The sequence below is a fragment of the Leuresthes tenuis genome, unplaced genomic scaffold, assembly GCF_036924035.1.
Source record: "Leuresthes tenuis unplaced genomic scaffold, fLeuTen1.0.hap1 SCAF_10, whole genome shotgun sequence".
NCBI classification, from domain to species: domain Eukaryota; kingdom Metazoa; phylum Chordata; class Actinopteri; order Atheriniformes; family Atherinopsidae; genus Leuresthes; species Leuresthes tenuis.
This window is the reverse complement of record NW_027325364.1, coordinates 35,858,470-35,883,373: the sequence shown is the minus strand read 5'-3', so window position 1 is coordinate 35,883,373 and position 24,904 is coordinate 35,858,470. Positions and strand designations below refer to the sequence as shown.

The 24,904-nt window shown below is 37.4% G+C and overlaps 2 protein-coding genes across 3 annotated transcripts in view; one reads left to right on the top strand and one right to left on the bottom strand.

The window, feature by feature from the left end:
- Positions 1-5,816, bottom strand: part of LOC140316926 (sodium- and chloride-dependent transporter XTRP3-like) — a 31,759-nt gene extending 25,943 nt beyond the window's left edge. The window contains exon 1 of the mRNA XM_072395006.1: positions 5,687-5,816. Within this exon, the coding sequence (XP_072251107.1) occupies positions 5,687-5,810 (124 nt within the window). The 5' untranslated portion in view covers positions 5,811-5,816. The remainder of the gene's footprint in view (positions 1-5,686) is intronic.
- Positions 1-24,904, top strand: part of tcaim (T cell activation inhibitor, mitochondrial) — a 382,005-nt gene that overhangs the window by 325,226 nt on the left and 31,875 nt on the right. The window lies entirely within an intron of this gene.

The following is a 24,904-nucleotide window of genomic DNA, read 5'->3' as shown; positions in this document are numbered from 1 at the left end:
CCACAAGCTAAAGGTGCTGCTGTCGTGCATAATCTTCCCTCTCCTGATAAATGGTTCATGGTGAAATTTTTCTGACCGCCTTCTCTCAGTGTGAGGGGGAAGCAGTTCACTTAGAGACAAAAGGCTAAAACTTTCTCACCATTCTGAAAAAACATCCCCTTCCATCTGTCCCAGCAACAATTGGTCTAAACGGCTCACGTCCAAAACTGGCCAACAGTGGCAACTTGTTCTGTGGTAAATGATGGAGCATTGACCTCTGTAGCACATTCTGATGCCTCCGTTCCTCAGCATAGTTGGTAAGTGACTGTACATTTATGTACAAATATGTAGTAAGTCCTGTTCCAAGGTTAGCATCTTGTTGGTGTAAACAAAGGGGAGAATGGTGCATGCTCTGATGAGGTGAGTCAAGAACTATGGATACCCCATTCACACATCACTGTAAACAGAGTTATAAAGCGTTTTCACCCTTGCCTGTGTTTAAAAAATGTTTTGCACACAGTTGCAGAAAACTTTTCTTTAGACGATACAGTACAGAAAAACTCTGTTAATACAAATACCAATGTTTGTGTGCAAAGGGCCAAAACAGTTTGAACTTCCCAGTATTAACACGTGGTGCACGAAAGCACACACGTAGTCAATCAAAGTACTAGGAAGTCATCATTATGAGTTCATTGGCATGCCACTTGATCTACAGTTATGTTGTATGTTTTGTAAGCTTACTACAAAGATAACATCATAAAAACTAAACAAACCCAGTTATTGCACGACTTCCTTCTGAATCACACCATATATCATATACTTGTGGTGTTAGGGTGTGTGGAATCATAAAATCTTAAGAAATGATTAAGCTGTATCTGATAAGCCTCAGTACTACCAGGATATTTAGGTGTCAGGAAGGCTTCTTTTCTTCCTGATTATAAATCTCTTTTACAATCACATTTGTTTTTTTAGCTTTTATCACAATGTGAGTTTTTGAACTCTTGTTTCAAGTTGTTATTCAAGTTGTGTTTTTATGTTTGCATTTGTATGTCTTATATCTGTGTTTTCATATATATATATGTGTGTGTGTGTGTGTGTGTGTATGTATGTATTTGACTATACAGCACTTTGGTTCAACTCACTTGTTTCAACCTTTATGAATAAAGCTGGATTGGATTGGATATTTCATTGATATTGATCACTTGTTTTACACATTGACCCATCTCTTTGACTTGTCTGGAAGAGGAGTGAAATTGAAAGTTGTTTTTCTAATCAGTGTTTATGCTAATAAATCATTACAGTGCTGCTGAGCAAGACTTGTAGTTGATGCACATTTTATTGCCAGGGCAGGTTGTTTTTCCATATCAGAGCCAGAGTTTCAGTTGCAAGACTAAAAAAACATTTAAACAGTTTTTCCTTCTTAAAGCCCAGCAGTTGTACTTGAACTCTAAAACAAATAAACTCTGTAGAGCTTAGAAGATAACAGTCTATTAATATTGAAAATTTAACTGTGATTCAACACCCTGCCGTGTCAGATATCAAAGTTCAACTAATCAGCAAAAATCTTCTAATTCCATGTTAGCCTTTTAGTCACCACCATGCTGTCAGAGTGCAGCAGGCTCAGTCTGCAGGCAGAGCATAGTTCAATCTAAGTACAATGAAATTTTTTAATGAGTGACGGATGAATATTTACTCAGCTTTACATGTATGTCTTTATCGTCATATTTTCAATAAACCTAAAAGGGCATCATGGACCTTTCATAATCATTAGGTAGAAGCAGATGGCTGACTTGGTTTTTGTAAATGTTCATCACCTTCTTGATCTTTTGTCACATTGTTAAAAATTGTTCATGTGCACTGTAAAATGAAAAGTTTTTAATTGGTATGGTCGGATAAATAGTTGATGCATTCTTACTGAATCAGATAATCCATAATCCACCAACATTTCAACATCAATGCCAAAAATATGATTCAGCGACATTTTAAGGAGTCAGTGAACCAAGGTTCAGTTGTTTCATTCCAACCTTGAGTGCATGCTGTCACAACTCCACTGGTTTCTGGTGTGGAAGTTACACATCAGGAGAGCAATTACAGTAGATGTGTTCTCATTGTTCAATGATCTGTGAAGGACCATTAAAGACACAACAATCCCCCCATCCAATCACATTATGTCCACCTTGAACACTTATGGGACATGTCATTGTAATTTCTGTCCTTGTTTGTTCCTACCCATGGTGTTTTATCCACTGTTTTATATTTGTGGATTCAAGCAGTAGTAACTGGGAAGAAAAGTATAAAAGCATCACTTAATTTTCCTTTCAATTAAATTTTTATATTTAGTAACAAGCATAACGGTGGCCAGCAAACAAACTATATCTGCCCCCTTTTTTGGAACACCTGTCTTTGAAAATAGTGCGCGAAATATGGACTATAATCAGCTGTCCACTGTACCCGTCAGTGTTTTGGTGGTGAACAGTTGTTAGGTTTTATATAATCTTATATAACCTGACAGAGAAATATGCAAACTTTAAACTGCAAAGTCCAGTGCGATAATTTATTGTGAGTTATTGTATTTTAATTGAGAATGACAGTAAATGGTAAATGTCTGTATTTATTTTAAGCTCTACAAAACACCTTACTATGTGTTTCTCGTTCAAACCTATTGTATGAAGACAATCTAAGACTCCAGAAAGTTCTCACATAAGATTGACCTTTGAACTGTGTATTTATGTAACATTCCTTCACCTTAATCCCACTCCCACTCCGCCCACAGTCCACAGCCCCTTTCTCATTCATTATTCAATGAGATGATTCTGTAATTTGTCCCCTGAACTCTAACAAACATATTTTGTATCTCTGTATTTCACATAGTAGAACCTTAAAACCCTGTGATGCAAAAAAGGGTTTAAGTATACTGACAAAGTCTACATTCATAAGGGTGAAAATCAGAAAATCAGTTGCTTGGCCTGGTTTAATCCTGACACTTATATATATTTTGAATATATTTTACACCTTAGACTATTTTGCTTTTATTTGCATTGTCTTGTTGGTCTGTTGATGGTCTGTACATGCATACCACCAACACTCTACTACCCACATACGAATGAGTGAGGAACAAGTCAGGTACCTCATGGTTTGTTCATAAGTACTATCCCAACATACAAAGCACTTAATCAGAGAAGAAGTTGTCAATGTGTTGGCTGCTGACAGATAAGGAAAAACTGGACAGACAGGACTCCGTGCTGCTTTTTACATCATGGAACATTTAAACAAGAATGAGTGCTATGAATGTCAGCTGAGTGAGACTGCTTGGACCCAAGATAATAACCATCAGGGTCTCAGTTTATATTCTGTGAAACTGAGCTTCTTCTTTACTTGTGGTGCAAACAATGTCTCAGAATATGCCAAATGAGGGGAGTGTCTGCATCCATACATGGTTGAAATGGGAGTGAAAATCAGGTTCATGCATGTGCTAAAGGTTTCACTAGGTTGAGAGTTGTAAAAAAGAAGTGTATATAAACACAGATTTACAAAACTGAAGACAATAATATGTGTACACATTTCTGCCTTTGAGTGTACACACAGTTTTGTCTAATCTTAATCACTGGTGGTGTATTTTGGAGCATCAAGTAGGACCACCCACCATCACCCACCACATTTTTCTCAAAGTATTGAAGACTTTATAGCTGCTAAAGAAGGACCAACTGAATTGCTATTAACCCTGATCCTGGATTGTAGTGCAGAGCCTGTGGGTAAAACACACAGTGCCAACAGGTCAGAAGGTACTTGACATGGCTGTACCTGCGGTCCAACTGTCTGCTGAACATTACCTAGTTTCGATGCTAGCTCATGAAAGTTTCATCTTATTTGTTATTGCTCAGACACAAACTCATTCTTATCACTGTCAAAGGACCACTTCTACATCACAACACCGTGTACTGAGGGTTAATGTCTCTTATTCAGTAAAAAGTTATCAAGTTTCGAGTGCTAATTTTATTATTGGAAGAAAAAGCACTTTCGGAGCACCATTTGTATTTGAAAATCAACCTTGATATGCTGCGAAACTATCTTATCATTCTACTATAAATGGAATATTTGGTGTTTGTTCTGAAACTTTTTATTTTACACAACAGAGCTGATAGGATGAGTTAGAATTATTGGCACTGCACACAACTGAGAAATAATTCAGGTTTCTCTATCCCTTAACTTTGTAGAATTTGTGTTAAATCAAGATAATGAATGAATGAATAAATAAAGAAAAAGAGGAACAGTGTACCATTAATTATCTTTAACAGCTGTACACTTTTCTCTGCCTTACAGACATGATTTCTTCCACAGTCAACCTGCAGGGGGAGTTGGTCTTTAGGTTCCAAGCAGCAAGCTTCAACAACATTTAAAGATTTAAGTCAAGCTGCAGGACTGCGTAGAACAATCAAGCTGAATAAAAATAAGCTGCCATGATTCCTGATGCCAGCAGGGGAAACATGTCCAACTTTAAATTGATCTGATAACATTGTACAGTAATACAATGTTGATGCTATTCAACAGTGTCTTTATTATGGGAAATAATTAATATCACTGTGACCGAGTAAGTGTATTTAGTCCAAAACTTGTAAAGAACAGAGGAGAAAGTGAGGATAAATTGGTATTTAGAATTTTCATTGAAAAAGCAGAAAGTATTAGCAGCCACATAATGGACCACAAAAACAGATTGTACACTTTAGATGCTATGCTCATTTCTGCGCCAAAATCTGTCTCTATTCTGAAAAGAAAAATCTTACTCACATGTTTCAGACACGCTATAAAACAGGATGCATGACATTCACTTTAAAATAATGAAGAAACTTAAGAACACCCCCACAGAATCACTTAAAACAAAAGCATCAAGTCCGGCAGTGGATCCTACATCTTTAAGCAACACACCACATTTACAGAGTTTACTTCTGTGAGTGTCCCTGCAGTGCAGAAGTACAGAGCAAAGGTCGAACAGGTTCTGGTTCTGTTGGGATGATGAGGGTTGTTCAGGGGCAAATGAGAATCTGACTGATAATTACAACATGATCATTTCCTAATGATTAACCAAAATAGTGTTTTAATGTATATAATCATTATCTACTATCTAGTCCACGATTTAAAATAGAGTCTAATAAGGAAGTGAATGAGGCAACTGATCTGTTTCTAATGTGTTTTGCATCTTTACATATCTATTCAAGTAAATGTTTTCTGTAGTATGTGGAATGTGATGTGAATGTGGTTTGCAATTATTTGTGACTGTAATACAAGTGTGTGGTAACAATAGGCAGTCTGACAGGATTCATGATGGAAATTTACCATCAGACCACCTACAGGACTCAGAATAAGTGCTATAAATCAGTAACCCAGGATATATATGCTCACCCCATCACTACGATTATTGAATAATCTACAGAATATTAAGATGTGATCTTTAAAACATTAGGTAAAATATAGAGAGCACAGAGATGTTTAAACAAGCGTTAGTCAACATCATAATAAGATAATAAGAATACGTTGAATGAATGACTCTAACAGGATGTGCACCCAAACTGGAAATGTACTGGTGCCACTATATAAAAAGAAATTAGAGCGCGTGAATACTAATCTTCTTACGGCTCATAGGCATGTTATTTCAGGGCGCATAGTTTAGAAAAATGAACCGCGAGTTACACGGTTGTGGTCTGAGACTTACCTCCGCCGTGCATCTGACAGAGGTAAGGAAACCTCCATACGTTTCCCAGTCCGACTGCATACGACACACATGCCAGGAAAAACTCCGTGGGGCTGTCCCAGCTAGCTCTTGCATCTTTTACCATGTCGTCGCTTTGTGCACTTCTCCAGAAATTGGCAAAGCAATCGGAGCCCAATACGTCAGCGGCACTGCAGCTGAGTGTGAGCGGCAGTGCGCTCTGCCGGCGGGTTTTAAGCTCCCTGACTGTTGTGGTCACTTACAGGAGGAGGGTCTTCTCGCACACTTATGGTTATGTTTGTGTTATGAAATGACTACACCTACCGGGACGCTTTGAGGAAATTGCACTTTTAAGGCTTCCAGGGAAATGTAGTTCTTACCTTATAAAGAACGATTAATTATTACACACAATCTTCATCCCCGTTTACAAGTTTTGGCCCGAAGACTCTGTCATCACATCTATATGTAATAAAATACTCAGCAAAACTTATCATTATTATGACTGACTGAGAAGTTGCTGTCAGTCATGTGGGTGGGACATGGATGAGGAGCCAGGTAAATCTTTAACTGTCTTCGGCTCTGTCTTCGATGGAAAATCATTGCCTACCCGTCTGACACTTAGACCTGACTTAACAGGGAAACACAGTTCTCATTAACTAACCTAATTCAGGACAGATTTGATGCTGACAATTGGATTTTAGATTCTGACATAAAGGGCCATTTAAACCATGAAGTTTGGCTTTTTTTATTTTTGAGACAGTACAGTGTAGAACAATTGTCCAAAGTTATAAGTTGAACTGTTAAAAAGAAATAGACTGATCAAGGTTGCATATATATACGCACTAGATATATATATATATATATATATGTATATATATAATTTATATGGCATGCCGTTCAGGAAATTAATCTTTGAATATATGGAATGAAACTTTGAATATATTGAATGAAACTCTGAATATATTGAATAAACCTTGAATATATGGAATGAAACTCTGAATATATTGAATGAACCTTGAATATATGGAATGAAACTCTGAATATATTGAATGAACCTTGAATATATTGAATGAAACTCTGAATATATTGAATGAACCTTGAATATATGGAATGAAACTCTGAATATATGGAATGAACCTTGAATATATTGAATGAAACTCTGAATATATTGAATGAAACTTTGAACATATTGAATGAAACTCTGAATATATTGAATGAACCTTGAATATATTGAATGAAACTCTGAATATATTGAATGAACCTTGAATATATGGAATGAAACTCTGAATATATTGAATGAACCTTGAATATATTGAATGAAACTCTGAATATATTGAATGAACCTTGAATATATTGACTGAAACTCTGAATATATTGAATGAGCCTTGAATATATTGAATGAAACTTTGAACATATTGAATGAAACTTTGAATATATTGAATGAAACTCTGAATATATGGAATTAACCTTGAATATATTGAATGAAACTTTGAATATATTGAATGAACCTTGAATATATAGAATGAAACTCTGAATATATTGAATGAACCTTGAATATATTGAATGAAACTCTGAATATATTGAATGAACCTTGAATATATTGAATGAAACTCTGAATATATTGAATGAACCTTGAATATATTGAATGAAACTTTGAATATATTGAATGAACCTTGAATATATTGAATGAAACTCTGAATATATTGAATGAACCTTGAATATATTGAATGAACCTTGAATATATTGAATGAAACTCTGAATATATTGAATGAAACTTTGAATATATTGAATGAACCTTGAATATATGGAATGAAACTCTGAATATATTGAATGAACCTTGAATATATTGAATGAAACTCTGAATATATTGAATGAACCTTGAATATATGGAATGAAACTCTGAATATATTGAATGAACCTTGAATATATTGAATGAAACTCTGAATATATTGAATGAACCTTGAATATATTGAATGAAACTTTGAATATATTGAATGAACCTTGAATATATTGAATGAAACTCTGAATATATTGAATGAACCTTGAATATATTGAATGAACCTTGAATATATTGAATGAAACTCTGAATATATTGAATGAAACTTTGAATATATTGAATGAACCTTGAATATATTGAATGAACCTTGAATATATTGAATGAACCTTGAATATATTGAATGAAACTCTGAATATATTGAATGAAACTCGGAATATATTGAATGAACCTTGAATATATTGAATGAAACTCTGAATATATTGAATGAAACTCTGAATATATTGAATGAACCTTGAATATATTGAATGAACCTTGAATATATTGAATGAAACTCTGAATATATTGAATGAAACTCTGAATATATTGAATGAACCTTGAATATATGGAATGAACCTTTGAATATATTGAATGAAACTCTGAATATATTGAATGAACCTTGAATATATTGAATGAAACTTTGAATATATTGAATGAACCTTGAATATATTGAATGAAACTCTGAATATATTGAATGAACCTTGAATATATTGAATGAAACTTTGAACATATTGAATGAAACTTTGAATATATTGAATGAACCTTGAATATATTGAATGAAACTCTGAATATATTGAATGAACCTTGAATATATTGAATGAAACTTTGAATATATTGAATGAACCTTGAATATATGGAATGAAACTCTGAATATATTGAATGAACCTTGAATATATTGAATGAACCTTGAATATATTGAATGAAACTTTGAATATATTGAATGAACCTTGAATATATGGAATGAAACTCTGAATATATTGAATGAACCTTGAATATATTGAATGAACCTTGAATATATTGAATGAAACTTTGAATATATTGAATGAAACTCTGAATATATTGAATGAACCTTGAATATATGGAACGAACCTTTGAATATATTGAATGAAACTCTGAATATATTGAATGAACCTTGAATATATGGAATGAACCTTTGAATATATTGAATGAAACTTGACTGACGTCAGACTTCACGGAAGTGCCTGCGGCCATCTTGTCTAAGGTGTGGATACTGTGGCGAAAAGCGAATGACAATGAGTCAGTCCACTCGGAATTTCGTAGGAGGAATATTAAAGTATGAGGACATCATTAACACACTGGCGAATGCATGTACGGGCCAAAATCCTCCCGATAACCCTGCCCGTTCTTCTAACGTAGAAGTCGTCGACAACAGGCCAGGCAGCTGTTTATCAGGCCAACCTCAGAATGCCTTCAACCTCTCAGGAGTGCCCCAAAACGGCAATGCAGGCTGAATATTTAGTTAAGTAATGAACGTATATGATGATCCGTGACACAATGTCCACTTTGGGAACGATGCATTTGTCTGTCCGTAATCTGCTGTGAGTAACGTGAACATAGCTGTGTCGCGGATCATCGAATACGTTCAATACTAAACTAAATATTCAGCCTACATTGGTCTATGAATGTGGGTGATTCTTATTGTATCTAAACAATATATTAAGAGCTTCTCTTTCAGTTCACGAAATCCCTGTAGCCTCAGCAGCTTCTCCAGTGCTGGAGAAGTGCCGCGTCAGAGCGCAGTGTCATTACGCACGGCCATTCACTGTGTTTCACCTTTATTAAATCAACTGAAAACTTTATCAAGCTAACTACACAGACGTACATACAGACCTCTACACACAGCAGACTGTTCTGTTAGTAGTTCTGCTTTTGTTTTTTTAAGGAGAATCCGTGTTACCAGGGCTCTTCATGGCTGCAGTGAGGTATTGTCTATATCACATCAGGGCCCTCGTGTTGTTTTAAATAAAGCCTATCTATTCCAACATCTTGTCTGTTGGGTCCTTTCTTGTTTACGGGTGGAGATTGCACACAGGGACTGTTTTGGGGCACTCCTGAGAGGTTGAAGGCATGCTGAGGTTGGCCTGATAAACAGCTGCCTGGCCTGTTGTCGTAAGTCTGCCACGACTTCTTCGTTAGAAGAACGGGCAGGGTTATCGGGAGGATTTTGGCCCGTACATGCATTCGCCAGTGTGTTAATGATGTCCTCATACTTTAATATTCCTCCTACAAAATTCCGAGCGGACTGACTCATTGTCATTCGCTTTTCGCCACAGTATCCACACCTTAGACAAGATGGCCGCTGGCACTTCCGTGAAGTCTGACGTCAGTCAAGTTTCATTCAATATATTCAGAGTTTCATTCAATATATTCAAAGGTTCATTCCATATATTCAAGGTTCATTCAATACATTCAAAGTACACCCCAGAACTCTTGTTGTTTTGAAAATACTCTGACACAGGCATCTATCCGTCACATATCATCTCATCACTCTTGCCCATTTCCCTTCTTCCAACATATATTAATGGGTTTATGTTTATATTCTAAGGATCAGGTGACAGCAGCTCAACACAATCTTATAGAAAGCAGTCATATTAGGGTAGATGTCCAAGAGGATGTCTGTTTGAGTTAATGGCATAATTTGCCTAATTTTCCCAGTACTCCCTTTTCAGCAATGGAAAAAGAAGTGTTACAAGTACCTAGTACTTCTGGTCAAAACTTCTGGTCTTTTTTTCGAGTCAGTTCAAACCATGAAATTATACTATTATCTTTTGGACACCAATACACAATAATTCTTTACATCTGACTTTTTGCTTTAAACTGGTTTTAACACAGTAAATAATGTAATCAGATTTTGTTTTGTCAGCGGGAGAGAAATCTGCCATAACACTATATAATGTGATTTATAAAGCCCACCAATGGACTTCAATATTATCATTGAAGTTACAGTTTAAAAGGGGTTTGGTTGTTTCAGATCATCAAATTTAGGCTTCAGGTCTATCTATCTATCTATCTATCTATCTATCTATCTATCTATCTATCTATCTATCTATCTATCTATCTATCTATCTATCTATCTATCTATCTATCTATCTATCTATCTATCTATCTATCTATCTATCTATCTATCTATCTATCTATCTATTTTCATCAGCCTAATACTTCCTTAATCAGTGCTATTAAGGTTTTTTTCATTGAAACGTCTTTCTCCATTAGACACTATCCTAGAAAAAACAGTGAAACTGTTCCTTGTACCATGTCTCCCAGTCAGGAATGCAGCTGGTTGCATAATGGCCCACATGGAGCTTCTTGCTGTATCCTACATTGATGTCAACCCCACACGAGTAATCCTGTTTGTCCAACATACCAAGCTTGTAGGATAAAATTTAAAACAGTTGCTGGCATCAAATTTAAATTAAGCATCCATCCATCCATTTTAAATCCATTTTAATCCGTCTGTTGGGTCACAGGGGGGCTGGAGCCTGTCCCAGCGGTCATCGAGCGAGAGGCGGGGTACAGCCAGGACAGGTCGCCAGTCCATCACAGGACCACACAGAGACAAACAAGACAAACAACAACACACATGCTCACACTCACTCTTAAGGACCATTTTAGAGACATAAATTAACCTAACATGCATGTTTTTGGACAGTGGGAGGAAGCCGGAGTACCCAGAGAGTTAGATTAAACATTTTTTTCAATATTTACATTTTTTTTCATACAATTTTTACAGATTGAATATTTGATTTAGCAAATGAACATTTTTAAATAAATTCAGTGAATAAACGATAATCAAATAATTTGCACTTGTTTTCATTCAGATTTGATACATTCTCAGTGGTTTCAGACACAGACTTTTGAAACTTCCATCCTGACTGGCAGTTCACACTTTTAATAATTGTATTATTTTACAGTGAAACTCACTGGATGTAAAACATTACACAAACATTTCACACAAACATCACAACTTATTTGGAGTCATGGTAAAATTACTTTAACTTGGTCTATCAATGCTCATCTTTGCTGTCTTTGCTCTCCCATTTGTGACAAAGAGTGGTGGAAAAAGGACACAGTTTGGGACTGAGGAGGCAGAGACAGTAGGTTTAAATGAAAAAATAAGTTTATTGAAATAATACTACTGGTAATCAAAACTAAACCTAGATGAAATTAAGGATAAAAGCTGCTGGAAAGAAGAAAATGCAGACATGAAATATAAGAAAGGTAATTTCATTCCCATACATGAACTCAAATTACCAACCACACCACAAAGTATTAACAATTATAATAGACGACTAAAATCAGTGGGCTGGGGCCTCAGTGGGAGGCAGACTACTGAGGAAAGTGCCCCTCCTCACTAACTTGGGTGCGAGACTACCCAGAAAACACACAACATGCAATAGAGAGTGCCCCAGTGCCTACTTGCATGCAAATGTGAGGTCCTCACCACAGTGCCTAGCCACCAACTTAGAGACACCCAGTCCTCACTGAAACAAAAGAAACGTCCTAGAACGCAAATGAATAAGGGTTTAATAAAATTCAACAGAACAAACAAAACCAACAACCCAACTGGAAGATAAACAATATCTCAAAATCACATACACAAATAAACATGACAGGGAAAGCTGTCCAAAGTAAATCAAAATATCAAAACGGTGCAATTAAGGCAAAAACAAAAGAAAACCAAACCTAACAAACAAACCGGGCAGCCACCCTCAGAGACCAGCAAGAGAGCTGATGAGACTAGGCCAGGTGAGGCCTTATATGCTGCACCAGGGCAGGGGGAGGAGCTAGGAGGAGCCTAACTGAGCTCCCTAGGTGCATTCACAACACCTCACTACATATTGATAGCAGTGTTGCCATAATCATAATGTTAAAAAGATTAGACATCATTATGGTGTTAACAGCGCATATATTATACTATTGTGATTTGATGTCCATCCATCCATCTATTCATTCATCCATCTATCCATCTATCCATCTATCTATCCATCCATCCATTGTCTTCCACTTATCTGAGGTCGAGTCGTGGAGGCAACTGGTTCAGCAGAGAAATTCTGACATTTGTCTCTAAGGCTGAGCCTGACCACCCTACAAAGAAAACCCATTTCAGCTTCTTGTATCCGTGATCTCATTCTTTTGGTCACTACCCAGATCTAATGATCTTATGTGAGGGTTGGAACAAAGATTGACCATTGAATTGACAGCTTTGCCTTCTGGCTGAGATCCTTCTTTACCATAATGGACCAGAGTAGCACCCTCATTACTGCTGACGAAGTCTCAATCCATCTGTTCATCTTTCACTCCAACTTGCTACCACTCGTGGATGTATATCAAGATAGCTAAACTCTCTTAAATTGAGGTAAGGACTCATCCCGGACCTGAAGAGAGCATTCCACCTTTTTCTGTTGAGAACTATGGTCTTGGATTTGGAGGAGCTGACTCATCCCTGACACTTCACACATGAAACGCCCCAGTGTGCGCTGAAAGTCTTGACTTGAAGAAGACAACAGAACCACATCATCTGCAAAACAGAGAAATGCAACCCTGACATTCGCAAACCAGACATTCCTCGTCTCCACGACTATGTTTTGAGATCCTGTCGTTGAAAATTACACACAGGTTTGGTGACAAGGGGCAGCCCTGGCTGAGTCCAATATACACTGTAAATTAGTTCGACCCAGTGCCTATAACGCAGACACAGCCCTTACTTTAATTAAATGGGGACCAAATAGATCGCAAAACCGAATCCAGTACCCCACACTCCCGCAGCACTTCTCATAGAATCCCGTAAGGAACAGGGTTGTACGTCAACAAAACAGATTTAGTATGGATGGTCAAAAAACCTCCTTCAACTTCCCTCATCGATGGCATCCTCCTGCAGCTCCTTCAGTTACTTCCACAACAGGCACCAACAACCTTCATGCTACAGCTCTTAGAAGCCACATTTACAATGGAGGTCCTAAACATGATAAATTCAGATTCCATATCCATATTCCATACCCTCCTCTAGTATGTAAGAAAAATTCTCAAGGATGTGGTTGTTGAAGACCTCGAGGACAGGAATCTCAGCCAGACGTTGAAGTTCAGTAAAGTGACCTTTGCGCTCAGACAGGGGCTCGTGAGTAGTCTCTTTCCACCTGTTATTTTGAGTGTATTTTATTTGCCATAAATGTCACGGAGTCAAAAGTTTAATTTCTTTTCCTGATTTATATTGATATTATTTTCTGATAATATCATCTTTTTAAATTGTCAATGTAATATGTAGTTTTGTGACAGCCTTAATAATTAATGGCTGAACTGTATAACGTTGATATTGTATTAAAATAGTGCTGAAAAACTTATGACAGAATTATTCAGGCAGAGAGTAACAAAATGATTTTGCTGGTCTGTCAGATGTGAAAGAGTGCATTGATAAACAATATATTTAATTGTTAATCTTGCTGCCAAGTTATGTCTTTGTTGACAGGATATGTACCTCAGACTTTTAAGGTTGCTGTAATTAAACCTTTACTTAAAAAACCTACTCTTGATTCAGAAGTGTTGGCTAATTATCGACCTATATCCAATCTACCTTTTTTGTCTAAAGTTCTTGAAAAAATAGTTGCAGCTCAACTTAGTGATCATTTCCACAGAAATAATCTGTTTGAAGAGTTTCAGTCAGGATTCAGAGTGCATCATAGCACAGAAACAGCACTGGTGAAAGTTACCAATGATCTCCTGTTAGCCTCTGATAGCGGACTTGTTTCTGTGCTTGTCCTGTTGGATCTCAGTGCTGCATTTGATACGATCGATCACAGCATTCTGTTACAGAGACTTGAACATGTTATTGGGATTAAAGGAACTGCATTAGGCTGGTTTAAGTCATATTTGGTAAAATGGTAAATGTACTTGTATAGCGCTTTTCTAGTCTAACTGACATTCATACAGCACGTCTTAAGATACTTAACTACGTGCTTTTCTAATCATTCACATACACATTCATACCCCAGTGATACACTGGGAGGCAACGTGGGGTTCAGTGTCTTGCCCAAGGACACTTCGACATGTAGCCCTGGGAAGCCAGAGTCAAACCACCGACCTTCTGATTGGTGGGCGACTGCTCTTCCTCCTGAGCTACAGACTTCTCGTTACAGACTTTACGTCTTGTAAATGAAGAATATTCCTCACACATCAGAGTTAAGTCATGGAGTTCCTCAGGGTTCTGTACTTGGACCAATTCTTTTCACTTTATACATGCTTCCATTAGGTAACATTATCAGACAGCATGGCATAAATGTCCATTGTTATGCTGATGATACTCAGCTGTACTTATCTATGAAACCAGATGAAACCTACAGGTTGGTCAGACTACAAGCCTGTCTTAAAGACATAAAGACCTGGATGACTCAGAACTGTCTGTTTCTAAACTCAGACAAACTGAAGTTGTTCTCTTTGGACCTGAGCGCTTCAGGGAGAAATTGTCTAGTTATATAGTTACTCTAGATGGTATTTCCTTGGCTTCTAGTTCTACAGTGAGGAACCTTGGAGTTATTTTTGACCAGAATTTATCATTTGACGCACATATAAAACTGGTTTCTAGGACTGCCTTCTTTCACCTTCGTAATATTGCTAAAATCAGGAACATTCTGTCTCAGGGTGATGCAGAGAAACTAGTTCATGCATTTGTTACTTCAAGATTGGACTACTGTAATTCCTTATTATTGGGCTGTCCCACATATTCTCTGAAAAGCCTCCAGCTGATCCAAAATGCTGCAGCCAGAGTTCTGATGAGATCTAACAGGAGAGATCATGTTTCTCCAGTTTTAGCTTCTCTTCATTGGCTCCCTGTTAAATTCAGAATAGAATTTAAGATTCTTATCCTCACATATAAAGCTCTTAATGACCGAGCTCCATCATATCTTAAAGATTTAATTGTACGGTATTTTCCTAACAGAGCACTTCGCTCCCAAACTGCAGGTTTATTGTGTTCCCAGAGTTTCTAAAAAGCGCTAAAAGTTTTTCCCCCCTCTTTTCTGTCTTCTCAAACCCCAGCTGGTCAAGGCGGATGGCCACCCTTCCTGGTTCTGGTTCTGCCAGAGGTTTCTTCCTGTTAAAAGGGAGTTGTTCCTTTCCACAGTCCCTCAGGCTCAGGACGGGAGATTGGACTGAAGACAAGTTTCGGTGCAATCTGTTGGTTTCCTTAGCTTCCTTATTGTTTTCTTAATTGGCTCTATATGAATGAATTGGATTATTTTCAAATGAATTCATTGGATTCCATTGGATTATGATTACAATGAATTGAATTCCAATTGGCTTGAATTGGACTATATTATTTAAGTGCTTTGAGATGACAATTGTTGTAATTTGGCGCTATATAAATAAAACTGAATTGAATTGAATGGAATGGAATGGAATGGAATGGAATGGAATGGAATGGAATGGAATTGAATTGAATTGAATATACTTTATTAGTATGTGTATAACGGACCATGTACCATAGGAATAATAAAAACTGCCAGTGAAGGCCTTTGCATATCGAGTCTGCATTTCTTGTCAGATATTGTTGCACATTCTTATTATGTCTCATTATCACATTATGTCAGATGTAGTTATCCAGTGACCAGTCAAGCTTTTTACTGTTACTGAAGTTTTCAGGACAGGCTTGAATTTCCTGCATGCCATCACACCAGTCAAATCACTGTGACCATTCTGAGCCACCATACATGCCAATGCCAATAAACAAAATGAAAAAACTGACTCACTTCATTTCCTGGCACCAAGCACTTGATGACAAACAATGTCAATAATAAAGTAGGGGTGTGTAACTCTCCCTTAAAATGTTTCACGATCTTTGTGCAATATGTGTCAGGGATGATTCATTTTTAAACAGAATGATTTGGTTTGATTCAGTAAATTCTGATACAGTTCAGAATTGAGATAACTGTAACATAGCTATTAATTTTCTGTTGTAAATTAATACTTTGTATTTGTGACAAATAATAATAATGTACTTAGAAATATTTAATCACAGGCCAGATTTTTTCAGATATTTTTATCAGATATGATAGTTCTTGTTTTTTGGACACACACGGATGGCATACTGTTGTTGGTTTATTTCTTGTTGGGGTGTTCGAGCACTAATGTATGTACAGTATCGTGTCAACAAAACAGCCACTCACAACCACACTCAACAACACAAGTTTGTAAAAATTGACAAGCCTAGTTATTTCGTGATTGTGATTGTCACAATTGAAAAAGAGCATGACATATAAGTTTTAAAACAACACAAGCAGTAAAGATGTAATTTAACTGTTTATTCCTTGGTGGTCCTTTATATATCTACTAACTAGCTCCATGGTCTACATAAGAACATTAAACTTTATGGTTTTGAATAGAACAAACATCATTATTTAGGTGAAATTGACTCAAATGCACATATTTTCAGCATTTGTTTGGCTTTCATGGCAGCTTTTGAAGTTACTGGACTGTGTTGTTTTTTAAAGATTTTCTTATCTAGTCAACAACTCAAACCACTTGGACTGAACAAGCAACATTAACCTATTCAAACACATTCACTCATACAGCACCTCTCAGTATCTTTCATATCACAAAGGCTATGCAGTGCTTTTTTCTCTATCATAAAAACACTCACATTCTGATGTAAGCGTCAGAGGAAATATGGGTTAAGTGTCTTCCCAAGGATACTCTGACATGTGGCCTGACATTGAGCCTCCAACTGGCAAACTTTGCTCTTCCTCCTGAGATACAGCTGCCCCAAATGTATCTGTAGTCTAATGAGATAAGAATAGATTTTTATTTCTTCAAATAAACATTTGTATTGTTCATTTTCAGGAAGCTGATGAGAATCTTCAGTGTTTAGCCTTCTGCACTGCTCTGCTGGAGCTATGGGATTCTGCGAACGTAAGCTGCAGCTGCACAGAAGAATCTGTTTTGCCTGTACCCCACAGACAGGATCATTTTCTCTCTTAGATACAACCCTCTGTTGCAGACGCCGTCAGATGTTTATTTGGGATTTTGTCAGAACTCTGCTTGAGTGGTTGAGAGGCCTAGACAACTAAGTATGTGAAGGAAAGATACCTTTGTGGAGAGGAAAGCTGTAAAGCAGCCAAGGTGGCAGGGGAGTGCCGAGAGGGAATTTTTTCAAAAGATGTGAAATTTTGCTAAGAGACTCTTTAAGAGACAAATAAGGTGTCCTATTTCCACAAAATGGAAGAGCCTTTTACTGGCTTTTCAGAAACTATTTCATTTGAAAGTTTCTCTCAGCAACTAATTTATTTTAATTCAGAATTCATGGGTGTGGAAAAACACCAGATTAAAAGAGATATGAAAGAGATATCTGTCTTTTGATTATATAGTCAGCAACTGTTTGCCACTTCTGAGTGTTTCATACACAAAAACTTTGTAGAGTAAGAAGCTCACTTCAAATAAATTTATTTATATGGTACCAATTCTCAATAAGTCACTTTAAAGATACAATCCAAATATATATCAATTCATTGAAATATAAACGAATCCAACATGAATTCCAATTGTGTTCATATAATGCCAGTTTATTAAAAAAAAAAGGGTCTCGTTAGGAAACCAACAGACTTCACAGAAACCTTTCTTTGATTCAATCTCCCAGTATGCAAGAGGTAACTGTGGAAAGAAAAAAATATTTTTTAACAGGAAGAAACCTCCATCAGAACCAGACTCAGGAAGGTTGACCATCTGCCTCAACCAGCTGGGGGTTGAGAGGACAGGAAAGAGCAAGCACCATAACACCAGGCCAGGGTTACCTGCTGAGAAAGAGAGACACAAGTTAATGACAACAATGATGTCACATGTACATGGAGAGTAAAGAGAGCAGGGAGGAGTTTTAGCTATTCTTCACCGGTGGCCATGTGGCTGGCTTGGTAAATGTAACTACAATCAGAGGGTGACAGCAAGGCGCTTTGTCAAATTGAATAAAATGAATGGATTAATTTGGCTCAGCAACTAATCAGAAGTCCTTTTAAACATTTGAAAATATAGATTATGTTTGTCATCAGATTTCACAAAAGAAAAAGAAGTGAGACTTAATCAATTTGTCTACAGCATTCTCTTATAGACATCTACTATAGAAAAAATTCTTCTCTGATGCCGTGTAGTCAAGTAGTGTAAACACAAAGGTTATTAAAGGCTAGTCAGATAAGACTAGGTTTATGAGGAAATACTGTTAATTGTTTACTCTCAATGCCACAAGTCAGCACAAGATCAAAAGCATGATTAAGAGAATGAGTAGGTCAGTGTGCACTCATAAAATCAAATGATTTTATCTGTACTCAGCACTAACTTGAATTAAAATAAAACTCCAAATTCAGACAGAATTTCTGAATAAGGACCACTTTACAAATTCCTATAGAATGCAATTACAGAATCTCACAAAATGTAATGTAAATAACACACAAGTGATTATCTTATATGATACAATTATAGCTATGATTTTATAATATTCCTTTGGATAATTGTTGCTTTAAATTTAATTTAATTTCAGCTGTATTTCATACAAGCGGAGTTACTTTAGCTCAGGAGGAAGTGCAGTTATCTGTTAATCATAAAGTCAGTTGTTCAGACCCCAAGTCCACATATCAAAGTATCTTTTTGACAAGACAGTGAATGAACTCTACTTCCCTCTCAGTGACTTCATTGTCAAATATGTTATACTGCAGCAGATGCTTTTATTCAAAGTGGCTTACGATCTATGAGTATAGAGTAGTGAATGTTGTTTGAACATCTTTTGGCAGAGATCATGATGACAGCGCTGTGCAGAGCGTAATTCCTGTCAGCAGAGAAACAAAGATCAGTCTGTAAATCAGGTTTATAAACATGTTCATGCATCCACTGGCCATTAACACAATCTGTGATCACAAATGAGAAATCTGTGATAAATGTTGTAAACTGTCTGCCACAGTTTCAAACAACTTCACGGAACAAGGAAGTGTGCTGCTGCACAGAACTTGTTGTCCCCAGGGGGTGGCGGTTACATGCTGCCATTCCGATATCTCGCCATTGGCCTCCAATTGTATGTTTTTTTTTTTTTTTAACATACCGCCATTCCGACAGTTCCTTTTAATAGCCTATTTTTTACCCAAAACATTTTTGCACTAATGAAGGCTGATATGCCGGTGCGCACGCTGAAACTGATTAAGTAGAAATACAGTGTCAGTGAGCTGTTACAGCAGCCAGCTGGAGCGGAGCTCTCCACAGAGCCCATGCGTCTTTTGCACGCTGTCATCATATGCAAAAGTAATAATTGCAATTACAGATATCACGGCTACTGCACAGGACAGTTGCGAGCACTCTGCCTTGCCTTGCCAATAGGAGAGGAGAGAAATGACAGCATAGAACGTATAAAACACAACAAAATGCAGTAAAAACGTTTATTCATGTAATTCACCCGATTTATGAGTACTCGCTCCAATTATGGGAAGCGCGGATGGGCTTTGCGCATTTAGCACAAACACACAGCCGTTGGGCAAGGGTTTATACAGCCTGTTGATATCTTAAGGTCCTAACAGGTCACACCTGGGAGTAAATGTCATGTAGAGATTGTTTCTACATGACATTACAGCTGAACATTTAGCTTTCATCCACAAACCAACGTCGGAGAGCCCGAAGACGCATGTGCCAGACGCACATAGGCATGCGTAAAACCAATTTTGACCACTTCATGCTGTTTATTTGCTTTCTTTTAGTTAACTTTCGTTTCTTTTGGATTCTTGTGCGTGTTATGGAGCCGTTTCGGTCCATATTTGTAAGCCTTTTTTTCCTGGATTAAATTTTCGGAAGTTGAAACAAGTGGCATTGAGTGTGTTATTGAAAACCACCGCGGTCTGCTTCTCCTCCTCCAGTTGCCGAGACTTTGTGTCTTTAATAAGGCTCATCTGTAAACATGTGTTAAACATATAAATTGCATGAACAGAAAGAAGGGACTCGCCTGTTGAGTAACGCACATGTCCTTATACGGAAAGCCTTGTTGGAATGGGGGGACGTTTGAATGTCGGAATAGCGGGATGTCGGAATGGTGGGATTTCGGAATGGGTGTTGCCACAAAATTTGAAGCTAACACAGCTCGCAGTCTCCCTGAGTCTATCCTATTACTGGACCTTAAGGTAAGAAATGATTTGACACACATGATTTTTTGCAATCTCACAGGTTCCTGAAAAGAGAACACAAAATAACTTAAAGATTTAAAGTAAATAAAGCAGGCATAATAAAGCTTCATGATTAGCAGAAAATACTTCTTAGAAACTATGCAGTGTATTCAGGGGTGCAACTGTTCAGACCATACTGTACATTACTACAGGTAAACTGACTGCTGCACTGGACTGCCTCCTTCGGTATAAATGCAGCCATTTCCTGGTATGTTGTCTGAGTTGATAATAGCTAATTGTCAGGAAAAAGGAGAGCTATAAACATGTGGCCTGTATTACATATTGTGGCGTGCTGTGACGCATGCATTGCATTATGGGCGCTCTCTGTTCCCTGTTTATGTGCTGTATTTAGTGCTGTGGTGGAGTTTGTATGTGTTTACATTTATGTTCTGTATTTAGTGATAGTGTAAGTACTAGGTTTTTGTTCGTGTTTCCATTTTAAGAAAATGTACACCATAACTGATGTGATGTGAGTGAAGTTGTCGCTGTTATCCAATATTGTTCCTGAGAATTGCTTACCAAAGTGAAAATACTTACTGCGCAATCAAGTCTCGTCTGAGACTAGTCCTGTCTGCACTCAATTATTAAATAATTGAAATAATGTGATGCACGATACTACACTATTCAGACAACTTCACTTTCTTCACACTTTGTTGTGGTGCAGATTTCATGTTCATTTTATAGATACACTTTACATATGTATAAACACAGAGCATACTGTCATTTACTTTTGTTTAGAGTGACCAACACTGAAGCCAGTTAAGTCCTTAATTTGAAATAAAATCTACAGAACAATAAGTGTGCAAAAGTCTTGTAACTGTACTATTAGAAAGTTGAAACACAATTGCACCTCTTAAAGTTTCAATATATAAGTTTTAGGGAGTCAAACTGTAATACAACATTTCTAGCTATGTTATGGTGGCCCTGAGGTGCAAATCACAATGGCAATAGAGATACGACAATGGCAATAGAGATACGACAACAGCAAAAGAGAAAACACAATGGCAAAAGAGAAAATGATAACGGCAAATCAAAAAACACAACGGCAAAAGAGACATTACGACGACATTAACCATAACGGAAAAAGTAGGTACCCTCGGGCGACATGAATCGTTGCTGATTGGACTGGTGGTTGTCCGTCCTTTGAACCGGAAGGTGGTGTGGGAAGGCCTATGGTTTACAAAATGCTGCTAGTGACAACGTACGCACTGCTAAAGCTTATGTTGATGCGAATATCCCTTCTTACATGCTGCTTTATCTCTTGATGTTAACAAAAAGGTCTCAAAATGTACTGACAAGATGTTATTAAACTTTATATGGAGGAACAAAAACTACTATAATAAAAAAAATCAGTAATTAGTAATAATGAACTCATATGAAAATGGTGGCCTTAACTTTTTAGACTTTTACACTTTAAATAATACTTTCAAAATAAATTGGCTTAAGCAATTTATCAAGAACCCATCTTCAATTTGGAAATTGGCTTAATGGCTAAATTACAATAAGACTGAGTTATTCAGTTCATGTAGACACCTTAATCTGACAAAAAAATAAATAAATCAGATCAGATCGGGTTACTCGCGATCAGATTAAGACCCCGAGATAACTCGAACCAAATGTACACTAAACGTGCATGTAGATGGCAGAAGCACGTGGTGGATTGGATTAAGCGTTCTGCGCATGCTTGAGATTTTTTCCCGGGATCACCCGGAAGTCGAAGAAGACGATATTACTGTTGTTGTTGTCACTATCGGAAAAAAAATAAACAATGCGATGGAGAATGCGCCGTAGTGCATCGTGTTTGTGCAGTAACCATGCTCATCACAAACAAGATGTAGAGGGACGTAGCTGGGTCTACATGATGAGATTAATTAGATTATAGCTATAGCTATAGTTGGATTATGCTCCTTATTTGAGCAAGGGAAATTATCCAAGTATAAATGGCGGTGAATAAATGGAATCATTAGCACAAAGCATGTCATACCCCAGTACGATAGGTGGTGCTGTACCCATTTCAACTATCGCTAATAGAGCCACTTCCGGTTGACATCTTCACCACCACCAACAACAATAACAAACTCATGCATTCGAGAAAGATGGCGAACAAAGGGCAAGATGAAGCTACGTCCCTCTACATTTCATTTGTGATGAGCTGGTTATGGCACAAACACGATGCACAACGGCGCATTCTCCATCGCGTTGATAGCCCGATTCTTTCATTGGAAGTCCAAGAACAAGCTGGAGAAATCTTAAGTTCAACTAAGTATTTATTAGTGGTCACATGTAAAGTATGGCAGCGCTGGACTCAGAGTGACAGGGCTCTCGCAGGAAATCTGTCAGGCCGAGCCCCGATAGCTGGAAACATTTCATATTTTTGTTCACCTATATCTCACAGAGTTTGTACTTACACTCGACGTATTACACTATTATACTCGAGTATAATTGGCCAGTTTTTAGTGGCATGAGCAGGCCAACCACCGTCCTCGAAAAGTACAAACTAGGGACATAGGTTATTTAGAAAAATACAGAAAATGAATACACAATGTGTAAGAACAAAGCCAATTATAACAGCGTTGTTTTTTTCTTTCCGGCAACAACAACAGTAATATCGTCTCCTTCGACTTCCTGTACATGACCCTGGGAAAAAATCTCGAGCATGCACAGAACATTCAATCCAATCCACCACGTGCTTCTGCCGTCAACATGCACGTTTAGTGTACATTTGGATTGAGTTATCTCGGGGTCTTAATTCGATCGCAAGTAACCTGATCCGATCAGTTTTTTTCAGATTAAGGTGTCTACATGAACTGAATAACTCAGTGTTATTGTAATTTAGCCATTAATCCGATCCGATGGCACTCATGTAACCCCACTGAATGACAGACTCCTGGACCCTCTGCACTCACATTCCCCATCCCCCTGTCCTCCTGCAGACTCATACACACACAGACACCTGGACCTCCTGCAGACTCTTTCACATCTGCTTGCTGCACCACAAAGACTGCTAAAAACTCTTTGCACTAACGGACCAACTGCACGTTATATTGTTTCTTTAAACATTCAGTTGGTCTACATGATGAGATGCTGCTCTATCATCAGTGCAATAATTCTGAACCATTCCAGAGCAATAACCACAAGTGCAATATAAACAATCTGCATAATCTGTATCTTTTGCATTTCTACTTATACATATTTGTATTCTTTATAAATATTTTTATTCTTTTTTATTATTTCACTGCAATTATGTTATGTTCCAGAAACACAATGACACAACTTGAATCTTACTCTCCATGTACATATGTATCAGACTCAGTTTGGAATAAATAGACCCATCAATTACAGACAGACTAAAAATGTTGCATTGGATTTACTGATTTACAGACTCATAAGTTTATACAGATGGCCAGAGGCTTCACTGGCTAGGAAACAATAAACATCCACTGCCCCCTAACTAGCCCTTGAAGCTGGGATAACCTTAGAGTCACCCATCTGCTAAACAGCTCAAACCTGTTTCTGGTGATTCTCTCCTAACATCGGAGCAAGTCTCAGTCATTTTATCACCCAGAATATACAAGAACCTTGAAATGCAAAGGAGGGTCTCAGGACTGTGATCTGAATGCTCTTTTCCATCTAAAAGCCATGCAAATCAGGTTTTGTTGTCTTTGGTTCTACCCACCTGCTGGGTGTGAAGGATCCAGCACTTCTCTCTGCCTGTCGCCCATTTAAACACATTTCCAGAAACTGTGGCAAAACCTTAAACACAATCTCGTAAGAGTTGTCAAAGCTTAACAGATCACTTGCAAAATTAAACACAGCACTTTAAACTATGTTCTGAAGAAATTCAGAGCACAACCATCAGAAGTGCTCATGCATATTTTGGCTTCACGAGGTCATGTTAAACACTCAAATACATACATGTGGAAAATAGTTATGTTAATGAAGTGTCATAATTTTTGTCTTGGAATACCATACTGTATTACTTCCATTGGCAACACAGGTTCTTATAATTACTATCTAATAATTTCACAAAAGAGAAACACAAATAGAGAAACAGAGGGTCTGGATAGTGTAGTGATAAGATTGCCACCTTTCGTGTGGGAGACCTGGGTTTAGATCCCTGCATGAAAGGTACTACCTCCAGTAGGGGAGTAGGCAAAACCCCCTTCGCTTATCTGCCTACCTGTAAGTCCCTTTGGATAAAAGTGTCTGCCATAA